At 37.7% G+C, this 17,051-nt stretch overlaps 1 protein-coding gene across 1 annotated transcript in view; it reads right to left on the bottom strand.

Moving 5' to 3' along the window:
- The window catches only part of ACSL3 (acyl-CoA synthetase long chain family member 3), a 57,469-nt gene that overhangs the window by 36,206 nt on the left and 4,212 nt on the right, over positions 1–17,051 (bottom strand). The window contains exon 2 of the mRNA XM_079782802.1: positions 407–824. Coding sequence (XP_079638928.1) covers positions 407–784 — 378 coding nt within the window. The 5' untranslated portion in view covers positions 785–824. The remainder of the gene's footprint in view (positions 1–406; positions 825–17,051) is intronic.

The following is a 17,051-nucleotide window of genomic DNA, read 5'->3' as shown; positions in this document are numbered from 1 at the left end:
TGCCACAACCCAAGGACAAGACATGATACATTCAAATCACAGACAGCAGGTGCTACCCTAAAACCTAGAGCAATCTCAAGCACACAGAGGTGCTTCTGGAACTGCCAAGAGTTTGCGGTTTCATACCAAAAACTGCCCTAGACATTCTATCCTAAACCTTGGTAGACATGCAGGTGCAGAAGTGCCCCACACCAGCAAGAGTTCTTAATGTCTTTGTGAAAATTCAGGACAAATCGGTGCTGGCGACTACAAAGAGGTTAGAACACAGTCTAGCCCCCTTCCTACCCTATTTCTCCTGCCATGTCAGCAAATTCTGATAGAAGTAGGCCAGGCTTGTCCCTTGCCACCACTTCTAAAAGTTCATCTTATGCATAGAAAATTCAAAGGCAACGAAAGATCACCTTACCTTTTTAAAAATTTTTCCATTTGGTTGTATTTCATCTTCCTCATTTAAAACTTCACGTGTTCCCAAGAGTCTTTTGTCCTTAAATTTGTTTTTGGCGTACATAAAAACTTTATCTAGTGTATCACAGCCAGGGTATAATACTGAGGCCAAGCCATTCACACTGTTAACAGATCTGTATGCAGAATCGGGTTTTGAATTTACAGGCTTTGCTTTAATTTGGTTTGATTTTTCTTGTCTTGACTCAGACAAAAAATAATATGGAATGTATGTTAAAATAGTATAAAGTGATATGATAAAATGTATTAAACATAAAAGAATGGGGTGGATGGTCTGTTTTAGCTTCATGGTTGATGGTTTTGAAGATACGTGGTTATTCATAAGTGCTCAAAATGTAGAAGTAACAGATTTCCGTAAGAATCTAGAAGGAAGAGAAAGAAATTAGTTCAAATCATTTTAAATAACTTTAAAAAAAATTATTCATATTAGATAGGCAAATGAAGATTTTTTCCCCCCATCAAGCAGCAACTAGTGCACTGGCCGCAGTCAAGTTCTACCCATGTTTGATATCTGTATTGTATCTACTAACAATGGAGTTACCACAGAAAAGTTTTCACACCATCCTGTAAAAAGGCAGCTTTTCCAAACTAACCCCAAGTATCCACAAACACTTCCCAGTGGCCAGGAGGGAGCAAGCCAGAAGACGTACAAATGAATTGGAGACCAAAACTGTACCCATTTCCTGTTCTTCAGTGTCATTACATTAAGGATGGCAGCACTTTGCATATTCACCATAGCCTCCTCTCCTGGCCCAGAGGAACTCCTGCTAGTCTCTGCATTCTTTCCCAGCGAGCTCCCACTCTCTCACTCTAGACAGCAAAAAGCAACTGGAGTTAGCAAATATGAAATTCACTTCCCATAGTGGTTGGTTCTAGATACTTTTCAATTAGGACAGTTTAAACTGTGAAGCAAGAAGGCAGTAAACTTTGGTCATTTTATACACTGCATTCATCCGATTTATTGAGATACTACTCTAAGTACAAGAAATGCAACAGTGAACAAAAGTCTTAGTCCCTTTCCTCATGAATCCTACACAGTCATTAGGAGAGGTAGATAAATACACTGTATGTAGCACCCAGGATCGGCTGTGTCCTCTGCGGAGCAACAGGATGCACACTATCGAAAAGATCAACTTCTCTGAAATAGGCCAGCCAAGTTATTAAACAAATAAACAAGCAAACACCACCACAACAAGAAGCTGTAGAAAAGGAGAGGGAATCAGAATTCAGAATCAGAATTCAAAATTGCTATAAAGCACGTAATATAGCCAGTTTAAGTCAAGGCATGCAAATAAAATAAAGTGTGATCCATATACACATATGGGAAAAGCAGGCAACAAATCGTTCTTCAGAGGGCCCAAATGTCTGATTTTTGCAGACAAAACATCAGAACAGCTATTATAATAAATATGTTCAAAGAACGAAAGGACATGATGCTTAAAAAATTAAAAGTCTAACTCTGCAGTTTTACAAGACAAGGACACCTCCAAATCTGCCCACGCACAGCTGGTAAGAAGCCAAGACTCCCAACTGCCCAAAGCTCTGCTCACCATGCGGAGCTGTTTCCTGACAATGCACTGAGTAGTACTTTGGAGAATGAGTCCAGAGAACCTGGGGTTTTGCCATGGGCATGGGGAACCACTGAAGGTTTCTGTAAAGGAAAATGGCACAATGAAAACAAAGGTCCTGCCACTTCCAGGCATCAGAGCTGCAAAGAACAGATGCACTTTAGGAATCCAGGAGAATGATGTTATCTCATGAAATTTAATTTTGTATGTTTGCATTTTGAATTATAAAATAATCTTGTGATAAAAAACCCATTTTTATCTACAGATGACATGATTGTAATGTACAGAAAATTCTAGGGGACTTCTGGTCAAGATGGCAAAGTAGAGATGTATAATGAACTACCTTCAGGGTAAAACGCTTATGTCTGTAATTTTATATCACAACATTTCAGTTAAAAAACGTAAATCAAATATGGCAAAAGATTAATACTTATTTAACTTAAGTGGTGAGTATATGGAGACTCAATACATTATTCTCTCTACTTTCCTGTATGGTTTTCTTTATAATAAAAAAGGTTTTAAAATGCCCCCCCCCCAAAAAAAAAAAAGAAAATCCTAAGTAACCCACTAAAAAACTAATACAACAAAGATTTTAGCAAAGGTTGCAAGATATGAGTATACAAAAATCAATTGTATTTCTGTGCACTAGCAATGAACATTCAGAATATGAAGTTAAGAAAAGAATTACATTTGCGATATTTAGGATTAGATATAACAAAAAGCACAAAATTTGTGCTGTGAAAACCACAAAAATTGTTTAAAGATTCTAAAGACGTAAATAAATAGAAAAACATCCTGTTTAAGGATTGTAAGACAATATTGTTAAAAGGGCTACATTCCTCACATTGTTGTAGATTCAACACAATCCTTATCAAAATCTTTGCTTAGCCTTTATACAGAAATCTGTAAGCTAATCCTGAAATTCACATGGAAATTCAAAATAGCCTGAATAGCCAAAATTTAATCTTGAAAAAGAACAAAGCTGAATTCAAAACTTACTATAAAGCAGTAATAATCAAGACAGTCTGGCACCAGCAAAAGAACAGACAATATAGGTCAACGGAATAGAACTGAGGGTCCAAAATAAACCCTTATATCATGAACAACTGATTTGCAACAACATGACAAGATAATTCAATAGTGAAAGAACAGTCTTTTCAACATATGGTGCTGAAACAACTGGATAGCTGGATGTAAAACAACAAAGATAGACCCCTATCTTCTACCATACTGAAAATTAACTCAAAACAGATCATATAAGACCTATAACTATAACACTAAGTACTGATCACTAACTACTAAGGGTAAACATCTCAGGAAGAGTATAGTGAAAGGTAGAAGCTACTTCTGGAATTTTCTGGGTTTTCTTAAACCAAATAGCAACTTATGATCTTAAAGGCTGAGGGGGGAAGGAAGAGAGAAAATGGAGATTTTGAAGAGCTAACACTACAAAATTTGGAAGAGCACCCAAAGCAGGAGGTGCTCAAAAAACAATCAGCCACTCCAGTAGAGCAGGGTGGGGATGAGGAGGAAATGAGAGCAGGTGTTTAAGGCCCCGAATTGTAAAGTTCAAATTGTTATGGCCTCTGAGGCTGGGGAAGAAACTTAGTTTGTATTCCAGTGTACACAAACGCATAGTTTAGAAAGTAAGTGTATACAGAGGATAGCTAACCTGAAGGTAGCAGAAACTGGAGGCAAGAAAATTAGATTTTAAAATAGCTGAGATAATCCTTTACTCCTAGATCAGGAGGCTAGGGTGGTGTGACATGGAGCCAGCAGCTGTGATCGATGCCCACTGCCTGAAGGCCCAGAAGATGGCAATGGTGGCAAGCTGTTCCTCCAGCCCTTCCCAACAACTGAAATCTTTCTGCTTAATATAGTGAAGATCTTCTGTTCTGAACGAAATAGTCACGAATTAGCACAGCAGCAGTGAAAGACTGGAAAATCTGTTCATCTTTTCCTTCATGTTCCCAATCTAGTTAAGAAGGCCTCCTCCATCCCAGGCTAAACGTATGGTCACCTATATTTTTCATAGTATTTGCAAAATTTTTACATTTAGATATTCAATCAATATAGTTTACTTATCTACATTGTGTAAGGGAGAAAGCTAACCTTTTCTTTCAGATGAACTGCCTGAAGCCATTTATTCAATAAGCCACCCTTTTCTCAGTTAGCCAAAATGTCACCTTCAGTAAATTCCCACTTACACTTGGATCTGTTTCTGGACACTATTCCACTTCTTGGATCTCCGTCAACTGCTTTGCTAACACCATACTATTCCAAATGTAGCACATTTGCAGCTGTGTGTCAACCCATCGTATCAGAAGAGAATCTTTAAAATGATGATCCTCAGATATGTCTCTCTCCTTCCTCCCCTTACAAAACTCTAGTGGTGGCACATTTTTAAATGACATCTGTGTGGTTTTTATGTACACTAATGCTTGAGAACGTACTGCTTTAAATATCTGGTAAGACCCTCATTATCATTATTCTTCAAAATGTTCCTATTAATTCTTACAGACTTATTCTTCCACAAAAATTTTAAAGATTTAACATTTCTGCAATGAAACCATTTGAAAAATCGAAAGGAAAACAAGATTCAGAAAAAAATAACACATGATGAAATATGTGGAGCTCCTAAAAATTTAAAAAAAAAAAAAATCAAGCAACAAACAGAAAGGAAAACTGGGCAAAGAATTATGTACAGAGAAGCCAAAAAAGAAGAAATGCAGATGGCTAATACATATAGACAATATGTTCTCCTTAACTTGCAACTGAGATTAAAATGAAGCCATACCAATTTTCATCCACCAGTTTCACAAGTATGCAAAAGACTGCAGTATCCAGAGTCCACTGAAGCAACCTAGCAGTATTTAAAACACACACAGCCCTGGCAGGTGTAGCTCAGTTGGTTGAGCGTCAACTCATGCACCAAAAGGTCACCAGTTCGATTCTGGTCAGGGCACTTGCCCAGTTTGCATGCTAGATCCCTGGTAAGGGGTATGCAGGAGGCAGTCGATTGATGTTTCTCTCTCACATTGTATTTCTCTCTCTCTCTCTCTCTCTCTCTCTCTCTCTCTCTCTCTCTCTCCCTCTCTCTCTCTCTCTCTCTGACCCTCTCCCTTCCTCTCTTTCTTAAAAAAAGAAACACAATAAAAACATTTTAAGTGTATTCATAAACTTAACAATACAAAGAATGCTATTGCTTACTTTTTAGTTGTCATTAGAAATTAAAATTTCTAAGGGTTGAGAATTCTAATTAATACAGAATGTGTTTTCAGTCAAAGTTTTAATACAAACAAATGCATTTTTAAGAAAATTAAAATGGTTTGTCCTTAAAAAAAAAAAAGTACTTCTGAATAAGATGAAACAAACTAAAAGGAACAAGTTGTAGAAGGTTTGTGGAAAGGAAATCTTGGGGGGGAAATTTTATGGATGGTCAATAAGATTTAAATGAATTTAATTAAATAAGTGAATTTAAATATCAAAAATAGCTGATACATAATTGGAGTTTAGTTTTTTTTCTCTGTTAAAAGGACAAAGTTTTCCTGTACTATTGGTATGCTTTTAATAAGAGATCATAAAGAAAAAGCAAAGATTTTGTCTTATTAAAATCATTTCCTATGCTCTATTATCATCAGGTTTTTTATTGTTTATGTAAACCAAGTCTTAATATTAAAAGAACTAAATTTTACTTACAAATATTTAACTTTCCGTATTTGCCTGTGAAGTCTTTGTCACCATGATTAAGTAGATAACTAAATATTGTTTCACAGTGACCTGTGATCCTATTTGACCGAGTGTTTTAAAACACCTGGTGTGTTTGGTAAACTTCCTATACATACAAAATTAAACTGTCTTTTTCTTTTTGTTAATCCTAACTCGAAGATATCTTTCTTCCATTGATTTTTAGAGAAAGTGGAAGGGAGGGGGAGAGACAGAAACATCAATATGAGAGAGACACATCCCTTGGATGCCTCCCACATGCACCCTGACAAAGGCTGAAACCGAGGATTTGCCCTTGACCACTAGAATTGAACCAGTGACCCTTTAGTCTGTGGGACGATGCTCTAACCACTGAGCAACCGGGTAGGGCTAAAATGTCTTTTTTTCTTTAATTTAAGTTCTTTATTTTTTAATGTATTACATAAGTCTCCTTTCCCCCTATTGACCTCTCCCTGGCCGCCCCCAACCCACAACACATGCCCTCACCACCCCCACCCCATCTCCCCTCTGTGTCCACTGGTTATGCTCATATGCATGCATTCAAGTCCTTTGGTTGATCTCTTACCCCCCTCACCACGCCCCGCTCCCGCCTTCCCACATTAAACTGTCTTTTTCTTAACCTGAAAATAACTTTGAAAATTTTTCAGAAAGATCCCTGAGAAATTTCAAGGGACATCTCTCTCTTTATAAAAAAAAGAAATAAAATTAATTAGACCTATTTGATATGCTAAAATTACACAAAAACTTTACTCTAATAAGAAATAATTATATTGTACTTATATGCACATATTGTTAAAATGAATTTTCCAGAAATTATATAAAATTCTAAAGAATCTACAATATCCTGATATGTTTCCACTTGTAATTCTAGTTGTTATCTGAAAATACTGTGTTGTAGAAAAAAGCAAATTTCTTTGCCAACTGCAATGTAATCAGAGATCTTTAACCATGTCATCTTAAGCCTGTCATTTACAGAGTCATCATATTACTCATACTTTTTTGCAGAGATTCATGAAGAGGACTCTGATACTCTAAAATACAGGTTTCTGATAAGTTTTAAGATCATACCTTTGAACTGGGTGAAAATTTACAGAACTCAATGAAAAACTAGATTCATAAAGCTTCTAACAGAAAGATTAAAACCAATAAGGCTTAATAACAAGACAATGAATTTCTGAGGATTATAATTTTATGAGTTTTTATTTGAAATAGTACTGGTTCTTTAATCTTTCATTTTCCAGATATAAGGAAACCTTTTCTCTTAGGCTACCTATGACTTGGAGCAATCTGGTAAATTATATCTTTGTAAGCAGAACTGAAACATTTATCTTTTTCTCCCCCACTGATCCCTCCAGAATTTGGAAGCTCTGAGTGAGTATTATTTTCATTGCAATATTATTATTTGCCTAAGTTCAATAAGAACTCAGTACTACATAATACAGTGGGTCTCACTCTCCCTTTTACTAAAGGAAAAACAAAGGATTTTTTCCTTCCTAAAACCCTATTAACACAATCTTTAACAGCCTTGAAGATTTCAACTCTGACCACTCAACAGTCACTTCTCTAAGAATGAAATTAGACTCTACAGGTAAAAATCAAGATCATTAATGCATGTAATTACTTTCTCTACACAACAAATAACAAGGTCAAAAAATTCTGGACCAGAACGTCAGTTAAAGACATTATTAGAGGATTGAGTCATAGCACCATCTGGATTAGATAAATTTTCAGTTCACAACTAGAAAATTTGATGAAAAAGTAATAGTTTGGTCTTTTTCTTTTTAAGAAAGCTATTAAACTTGTATTTATTCTAACTTCAGAAAATAAAATTTGGCCCTAAGGAGATATACTGGGAGGGAGAAAGGGAAGAAAAGAAAACCAGAAAGTCTTTGCCATGGATATATTTAGATTAAGAATTGAAAAGCAGCTGAATAGAACCAACTATCTTTCCACAATCTTCAGTTATCTACTGTAAACTTTTTTAGTCCTTTTATTATAATAACAATAAGATGCTTGAAAAGTTTTCTTGAACCACAAATACAGACCTCAGGACTTCATAACCCTGATCCTTTTTCTTATTTTTTTTAAACCCCACCCGAAGATATGTCCATTGATTTTTAGAGAGAGAGAAAGAAACATAGATGTGAGAGAGCAACATCAATAGGCCACCGCTTATGAACGTCCCTACCCAAATGGAACCCACATCCTAGGTATGTGCCCTGACTGTGCATTGAACTTGCAATCTTTGGGTGCATGAGATGACACTCCGACCAACTGAGCCACCCGGCCAGGAGCAGACACTGTTGTTTTTTTAATCTACATTTATTCCATCTTCCTTTTCCAGATCAAGTCTAAGCCAGATGTTCTTAAAACAACAACAAAAAAACTCTAGGTCTTGGCATAGAATCAAATAGGAAACAGAAAATTGGTCAAGAAAACTTATACCATTTCAGGTTGACACAGAATAGGAATTACAACACATACAATGAGAAGCATACATGCATACACAGACCCTAGTCTCTGCTACTAATTACTGTGAGACCTTGTACAAGTAACTAAATCTTAATTTGCTCACCATTAAAGTTGATGGAATTCAACTAAATCTCTTTTTAAGACTATATTTTACTGATGCCTAGGACTCCCAAATCAATTTGTAGTAGTGGCAATCATCAACAATGAAGATTTAAATAACCCTAAGAACCCATTTCTTTCTTCTATAGAAGATATTTTTACACACACACACACATTTTGAGGGAGGTAAGTTCCCTGCTTTAAAAAAAAAAAAAAGCAAAAACCACTCTATGAGATTTCTAAGGTGCATTTCAAAAGTTCATTTTCCAACAGACCAGATAGGTGCAAGAGGTTGGGTGAAGCCTTGACTTCCTTTCCATTTTGAGTCATTGTCAATGTACTATCTCAACAACAACAAACATACTTTTTAACATACAATATAAAAACACTATGGGTGATCCATGATAATGTGCTACTCCTTCACAGACTTTTCCAACAAAGATGAAATGGGCTCAAATCTGGGTTGGGTTTCCTGACAAATAAAGAAGAACTGCTTCAAACACACGCACGCACATACATACACGCACAGACGTTTTAATGCAGTAGGCAAATCTAGTTTCATATCTTCATCCTGACCTCTGACATCTATCCTGCCCACACAACTGAAAGGACAAGAGTTGTACCCCAGAAAAAGAAACTGCCAGATGGTGCTTCCTCAAGTAGACAAATGTGTGGAGACTAAGGTCCATTAAAAAGCATCTAGGTCCACTTTTACACACCAAAATTTTCCTTCGCTCTTAGGACTACAAGACTTAACAAATAAAAATACAAGATGCCTAAATTTGAATTTCAGATAAACAATGAACAAATGTTAAAGTACATGTATCCCATGCAGTATTTGACATTTACTCATATACTGAAAAATTACTTCATGTTCACTGGAATTCAGATTTAAATGAATGCCTTGTATTTTATATATGGTAAACCTATCCCCATGTCCAGTCCACCTCCACATGTGACACGTAATTAGGATGACCAACCATTCCAATTTGCCTGGGACTGAGGAGTTTCCCCAGGACACAAAACTTTCAGCATTAAAACGAGAAAATTCCCAGGCAAACAGGGATGAGCTGGTCACCCTACAATCAATAATCTCATGGTGTAAGCCAACAAATTGTAGCCCGAGTCCCACCACTAGTTAAGTTTGATCTTTGTCTTTGAAAAAGCATTCCTGTACTTGATTTCCACATATGTCACCATTGATCTAATACACAAAATTTACAGTGAGGATAAAAATGAAATGCAGTAGATATAAAGGACTTTAGGAAAACACAAATTCATTGTGAATGCTAGTTATCAGTATAGCTGGATGGGTACAAAGTTCTGTTTCATGCAGTTTCAAAGCCGACAGGTACTTGTTTTATTTAAATGCTTTATATGATCTACTGAAGGTACTATTAGTTGCAACACTGGTTTAACTGCATATAAAAAAATGTTCAATAAACTTGCTCCTTTTAGAACTCTGGCAATAAGTTCTGGGTCTGCTGCTGCCCCACCTCCACTTACTCATCATGTAATAAGGAACAAAGTCCCTGAACACCCCAGCTTCAGGTTCACTGTAAAACTGGGGTTATAATAAATACCAAATAAAGCTCCCTTTAGGAGCAAACAAGGAAAGCAGGTGAAAGCACTCTACATAAACTATAATATACAATGTTATGTTTTAATAGTACCTAAAATTTTGTTGTTCATACAAAACGTATACTAATATTTTTCTTTTCTCTTACTTGTTACACCCGGCCAATAAATACCGAAGTCAATTCAACTGTACTCTGAGAGGTCAGGTTCTAGAGACAAACAGACTGGGTATCTGTTCAAATCAAGGGAAATTATGAGAAAGTTACCTGTGTCACTTTGCCATAATACCTGATTCCCATGTCAAAGGCTACTGGAGAAGTACATAGACTATATTAAGAAAAGATAGGCAAATGCAGTCCTCTGTCTGGGGGGGGGAGGAAAAAGTCACAAAAGGTTGACCATGGTGAGTTGACTGGATCCATATATTTCTGGCCAAGGAATCAAGGAGAGGGAACTATAGGCAGTAATAACAGTATCTCTAAAAATCAGAGATATTCAAGAAGAGGGCAATTCAAGACAACACTAAGTACTATAATAGGTTGATAAATGACCCCAACGGTATCATGACCCCAATCCTTAGAACCTAGAAATGTTGCCTTTTTTGGGAAAAGGATCTTTGCAGGTGTGATTCAATTAAGGATTTCGAGATGAGGAAGCAATTTTGGATTATCTGGTGGGCCCTAAATGTCATCACAAGTGTCCTTACAAGATGGAGGCAAAGGGAGATTTGACACACACAGAGGAGAAGGCGATATGAAGACCCAGCAGAGGGATTTGAAGATGCTGGCCTGGAAGGCTACAGTGTACCACCGATGCAGCAGTCACAGAAGCCAATGCAATGATGAGAAAAAAATATGAGGGGTATGAATATTGGAAAAAAAGACATAAAATCATCATTGTTTACAGATAATTGGCTGACAGGAAAAGAAAAATTCAAAAGAACCATCTGAAAACTATCCAACTAGAGGGAAAATTCACTAAGATATCTTGATATTAAGTACATGATAAAAATTTGTAATTGGAAAACGAAAAGGAAAAATTTCTTAGTCACAATAACAAAAGGAACTTTAAACATTCAATGTTTAAATTTACTGTTTAACATTTAACATTTACTGTTTAACATTTAATGTTTAAATTTACTGTTAAACATTTAATGTACACATCTTAAACATATGTGTATTATACACACACACATACAATCATACATGCATACATATATACATTGCTACAGAAAGAAACTAAAAGACCTGCAAATATGGAAAGACAGACTAGTTCCTGGGTAGAAAGGATAAATATAATTCCACCAAAATTAACCTCTAAACCAAATACAATCCCAATCACAAAATCTTACTAGGAATTGGTTACCTGTTTGTTTTATATGAGTAATTTGTTTTGTATGAATAACTGATACATGAACCCCAAAGTCTATCTGGAAGAAAACATCTTTAAGACTAGCTAATAAAATTTGGAACAAGAATTAGTGCATACTTGCCCAGCAGCAACACAGATTGTCAAAGTAACCTTGAACTTCAAGACTCAGCTGCAGCCTCTACAAGAAGTACTCCTTGGTCCCACAGACAGAGCTAAATGGATCCCCATGTGCTCTGATTCCTCCCTCCACTCCTGCCTCACACACCAAATACACAGAGCCATGAAAGAGCACAGAAGAAGAAATCGCAAGTACTTTGACATAGTTGAAAGACAGGAAATATGGGGGGATTTAGAAATGCAAATGGAATATAGAAACATGTTGTAGATAGAATGAGATAGGTTTTTAAGCAAGGCATTTGACCAAATTTATTTTTTCAGAATGATTACTTGGGTCACCACAGAAAAGAAACTAGAAAGGATTCCAGGTATGTCGTTATTACAAGAAACCAAGAGAAGAATTAAAAGGTCCAGAGTTTACGGCAGTAGTTACAGAAGCAGAAGGACCAACTGTAGACTTTTCTGAGGTAAGACAATAGGATATAGGAGGTGTGAATATTAATCTTTGAAGGTTAATGTCAACATTTCTGACAAGAGATATAAGAAATACAGGAGAAAGAACAGAAACCTATGAGAGTGCATGTGTAGAGGGGTTGGCTATTAAGTGTATAGCTCTGACAAGAATAGAGTTAGGATACTGTCAGAAATACAGGACTAAAGATGTAGACAGAGCTAAAGATCTAGATTTTAGAGTCATCACTGATTCTCTCCATAATAGAGTCAAAACCCGAAAAATCTCTCAAAATTAATAAGAGTATGAACTGTGTGGGTCCATTTACACATGGATTTTTCAATAAATACATGGGTTTTTCAAAGATACAGTATTGTAAATTTATTTTCTCTTCCTATGACTTTCTTAATAGCATTTTCTTTTCTCTAGCCTCCTTTTTGTAAAAATACATTATATAATACATATAACATACAAAACGTATGTTAATCAACTGTTTATATTACTGGTAAGACTTCTGGTTAATGGTAGGCTACCGGTAGTTGTTTTGGGGAAGTCAAAAGTTTTCTGAGGATTTTCAACTATACCCTTAACCCACCCCCTGCCAAGTTGTTCAAGAGTCAACTGCATATCCTATATAATAAAAGCCTAATATGCTAAGTGTCTGGTCATCTAGTTGGCCGTTCAACCAATCAAAGCATAATATGCTAATGATATGCTAAGGCCCTCAACTGCTCACAATGTCATGCACTGACCACCAGGGGGCAGACGCTCCGACCAGTAGGTTAGCTTGCTGTTGGGGTCCGGCCTATCACGACTGAGCGAGATGGGCTGGACACACCCTGGAGCCCTCCCGTGGTCCCTCCCGGGCTGGCCAACCTCCCACATCCCTCCCTGGCCTGCACCCTCGCAATCTGGGACCCCTCGGGGGATGTCGGAGAGCCGGTTGCGGCCTGACAGCAGAACAACCAGTCACTATGACACGCACTGACCACCAGGGAGCAAATGCTCAACCAGAGGAGCTTCCCCTTGGTGGTCAATGCACTGCCACAGGGGGAGCGCTGCTCAGCCAGAAGCCGGGCTCACAGCTGGCGAGCGACGCAGGAGCCTCTCCCACCTCCACAGCAGCGCTAAGGATATCCCCCGCTCCTGGACTGCAAGAGGGCGCAGGCCAGGCTGAGGGGCACCCTCCCCAACTGCATGAATTTCATGCACTGGGCCTCTGGTTCACTTATAAAATACTAGAGGCCCAGTGCACAGACTCGTGCACATTTAAAGGAAATTAATTAGAAGAAATATTTTAGAGACGAAGAGGGACCAAGGGAGATTTCCCAGCCAAAGAGGGACTGCGGGAGGGCTTCAGGGCGTGTCTGGCCTGTCTCACCCAGTCCCAATCGGCCGGACCCCAGCAGCAAGCTAACCCACCGGTGGGAGCGTCTGCCCCCTGGTGATCAGTGCACATCATAGCTACTGGTCAAATGAACGGTCGGACACTTAGTATATTAGGCTTTTCATATATAGATAAGGATTAAGGACAGACTACAAAAGCCAGCTAAGAAATGTAAAGAAGCCAAGAGAAGTGTCCTATAAGCCATGAGGACATTGTCAGGAGGCTACAGAGAAAGGAACAAGTAGTTATGATATTAAAGTACAACAAGCAGTTGTACTGAAATAATCCATCATATTTTTTTGCCTTCTTGATCACATAATTTTTAAATTATATCTGTACATATTGCTCAACCTGCTAGCTATTCAAATACATACTTTATCAACAGTGAGTCTGCTCTTAGAGAATTCCTGTGCTCCCACTAATAAGTGCATACTGGACATTTCAATGTCACGTTGTTGGCCTTCCAAACTTTTCTAGTATTGTGCTCACATCTTTCAACTCAATTTAACAAACATTTACTGAGTATCTCACATCTATTGTTGTGCTAGGTGACAGAGATGCACAGATTGAGTCATTTAGCAAACATAGTATCTTCTATGTGCTAGGCACTGGGTGACTAAAGCACAAATATCCTGTCCTCATAGAGCTGTCTTTGCCATGGAGGGATGCATTACACACAGCTACTCTCCCCCAAAAAAGCCCAAAAGGAACACATTATGTTTTAGACTTATCTAAAAAGAAAAGACAGCAAATACAATTATCACTTTATAAAGCAATTTGAAATTAATAAGAAATACAAAACTAATTAATTACCTATAGTTAACATGCCTGTCCTCTGGCTTCATACAATACAAATAAATATTATTAACTTAAACATGCATACAGTCAGCTCTCAGTTATCTGTGGGTAAACTATCCATGCACCAAGAGCAATTCTCTAACACTGACTCATGTTTCTGGGTTTTATCCCTTGCAAACTTCTACCATGTAATCTTCTAACACATGATATAGTGTAAGAACATACGGTTTAGGACTTTCACAAAGTAATTCAAATATTACACATGCCAGTTTTACTATGCCCACCATTTTTCAAATGAACTCCCAGAGACACATCCCTAAATCCAATACATTTCAATTAATTTCCCAGAGCCAAGTCACCAAAAGCTCTTCAACCCCATCCCAAAATTAATTCATCTCTAAAGCTGCCTCCAAGCATGAGCCTAGCTTTTATCTACTAACTTACCTTCTCAAAATTCTAAGGATCACAACAAGACACTTCGGTAAAAACTGTTGGCATTCCAAACATGTGTTCCTTCAATACTGTGTATATATACTATTGTCCTAGCATTTTGTAAATATCACATTTCATGCATAAAATATAGAGATTTCTTAAAATAAGAAGTAAAACTTCTAACATTTTCTCCCAGCACCCAGAGATGGGTTGCATGCACACCTAAGAGCACATGTACCCTATAAGACAGACATCATCCTTATCCTAAAGAAACTGAAACTCGGAGGTTAATTTGCCGTGGTCACAAAACTAGAATGAGAGAACCAGATTTTCGGATTCAAGCAATAATGTTGCACCAAGCTCAAGCCCGCAGTCACTCCTCTGGACCACACCAATTTCTCCTTATACTGCCTTCCCTGACCTCACTCCCAGCCAGCTACTGCTTCCCACAACTCCCCACCTCCCTCAAAATGCTGTTAGAAAGAACATATTCTTTTTATGCCTCAGAAAGTGATATACAGACTAAATATTTTTAATTTCTAAGGAAGGCACTATGTTGTCTAAACAGGCATCAACCTATATAAGTCAGACCGAGTTTCAGAATAAATGATGAATACAAATTCTTAGATTCTAGCACATAAGCAATATGGGAAGTTATATAATGCAAATGGAAAATGACTTAGGAAAACATTAATTGTGAATATGTAAAAAATGATTCCATGATTATGGTCCACATGATATAGTTTCAATTAATGTTAATTCTGTTTACATTAAAATTATGTCAAGTAAAGTGCTCAGATTAATTCATTCTCGTTTCCTTTGGAACTAAAATAAATTCCTCACCTCACCCTTCCCTAAAACAGGAGGTATAAGTCCAGAGATCAAGTCAGTCTCCAAGAGGAAGAGAAGGTTTCTGGCTGTTTTAGTCTTACAGTAAAAATAAAAGCCAAAGTAAAAGTCCAGAATGAGGATCACTGCAGTCCCAATAAAAGTAAAGTAAGTACAAATAAGAAACTTCTGTGGTTGAAGTAGGAACTTTTTACAAGTTTGACCAAAATGATAATGAATATATTAAAACTCAAAAATCAATGCAGAAAAATGAACAATTATATACCTACAAAATCAACTTAGAACTAAAATAATATTTAAAAGGTTAAGGCTATGCAGCAGGGTAGTTATTATTTAATAAAACCCATGCAAGTAATTCCAGTGAATTCCAAGTAGTAAACACATCAATGAACACACAGAGGGAAGTGCACAAAACTAACCAATAAAATTTCAAAGAAACCTAAAACAGAAATAAAGCATAGGTAACAAAAAGTCTGAGCCAAGTAAAATAAAGAGATGGAAGGGAGGTAAAAGAAAAATAACCCTGATGGAGAAGCAGATCATAACTCTGGTGAACAAGAAAGTATTACAGACAAGGAAACCGAGCTCCAGACAGGCTAAATGGCAGGGACAATGCCATTTGCAGTGCCACCAGCAGCAGGATTAGAAACAACCTGGGCCAGAACCCAAATGCCCTTCCTGTATCAACTCAGAGCCCACATGGCTCTCTTCACCTGCTGGCTGCTCAGTCTAGGGCCTTCCATTCCTAGGACCTTCAATCCATTCAGTAGTTACTTTCTAAGTTGAAGGAAGCAATAAATAAATGAATTTATGCCAGGACTTACCTGTGTCCTCCCAACCTTTTTTTTTTTTTTTGCTTCTCTCCTGGGATGATTTATCCTCACAGCTTCCCTGGTCCCTCAAAACATTGATGCCTCAATTTTACCTGTCAATCCTGCTTTTGGATATCCCCATTTGAGTACCTTCCTCAGATTCAACTCTTCCTTCAAATCCGGCCTATTTCCCCCTTTTGCTCAGCTGACCTTTCTCTGGATATTCTGCCCTCTGTATTGCTCACTCAACATTAACCACATGCTGTACCCACCTTCATACAGCTTGAATACTCTTGTCCTTAGGTGATTAATGTTTCCCAGTCCCCTCTAAATGATGTATGCTTTTATTTATATAACTAAAGGCCCGGTGCACAAAATTCGTGCATTGGGGGAGGGGGGGGGAATCCCTCAGCCCGGCCTGTGCTCTCTCACAGTCTGGGAGCTCTCAATGGATGTCCGACTGATGGCTTAGGCCCGCTCCCCACGGGAGAGGATCCTGCCACTCACTTGCCAGTAGTGAGCCTGGCTCAGGGCTTCTGGCTGAGCGATGTTCTCCCTATGGGAGTGCACTGACCACCATGGGGCAGCTCCTGCATTGAGCATCTGCCCCCTAGTGGTCAGTGCATGTCATAGCAACCAGTCGTTCTGCTGTTTGATCGATTTGCATATTAGCCTTTTATTATATAGGAAGGATGGCTTTGCTCACTCACCAGATTCAAAATACCAGAAAAACAAAACCAGAGGCACAGGGAAACTTAGAAGTGGTGATTGCTGCACAGATGTATGCTTGTCCAAATTCATCAAATTATATAAGTACAGACTTCATTATATCAATTAAAGGATAGAGAGAGGAGGAAGGAAGGGAGAGAAGAAATGCTTCTGTAGTATGGTATTCTAAAAAGACTATCACGAGTGAACTAAAACTGGGC

Source organism: Cnephaeus nilssonii (assembly GCF_951640355.1).
Source record: "Cnephaeus nilssonii genome assembly, chromosome: 10".
In the NCBI taxonomy this organism is placed as follows: Eukaryota; Metazoa; Chordata; class Mammalia; order Chiroptera; family Vespertilionidae; genus Cnephaeus; species Cnephaeus nilssonii.
The sequence above is the reverse complement of the archived record's forward strand: the minus strand, read 5'-3'. Positions and strand labels throughout refer to the sequence as shown.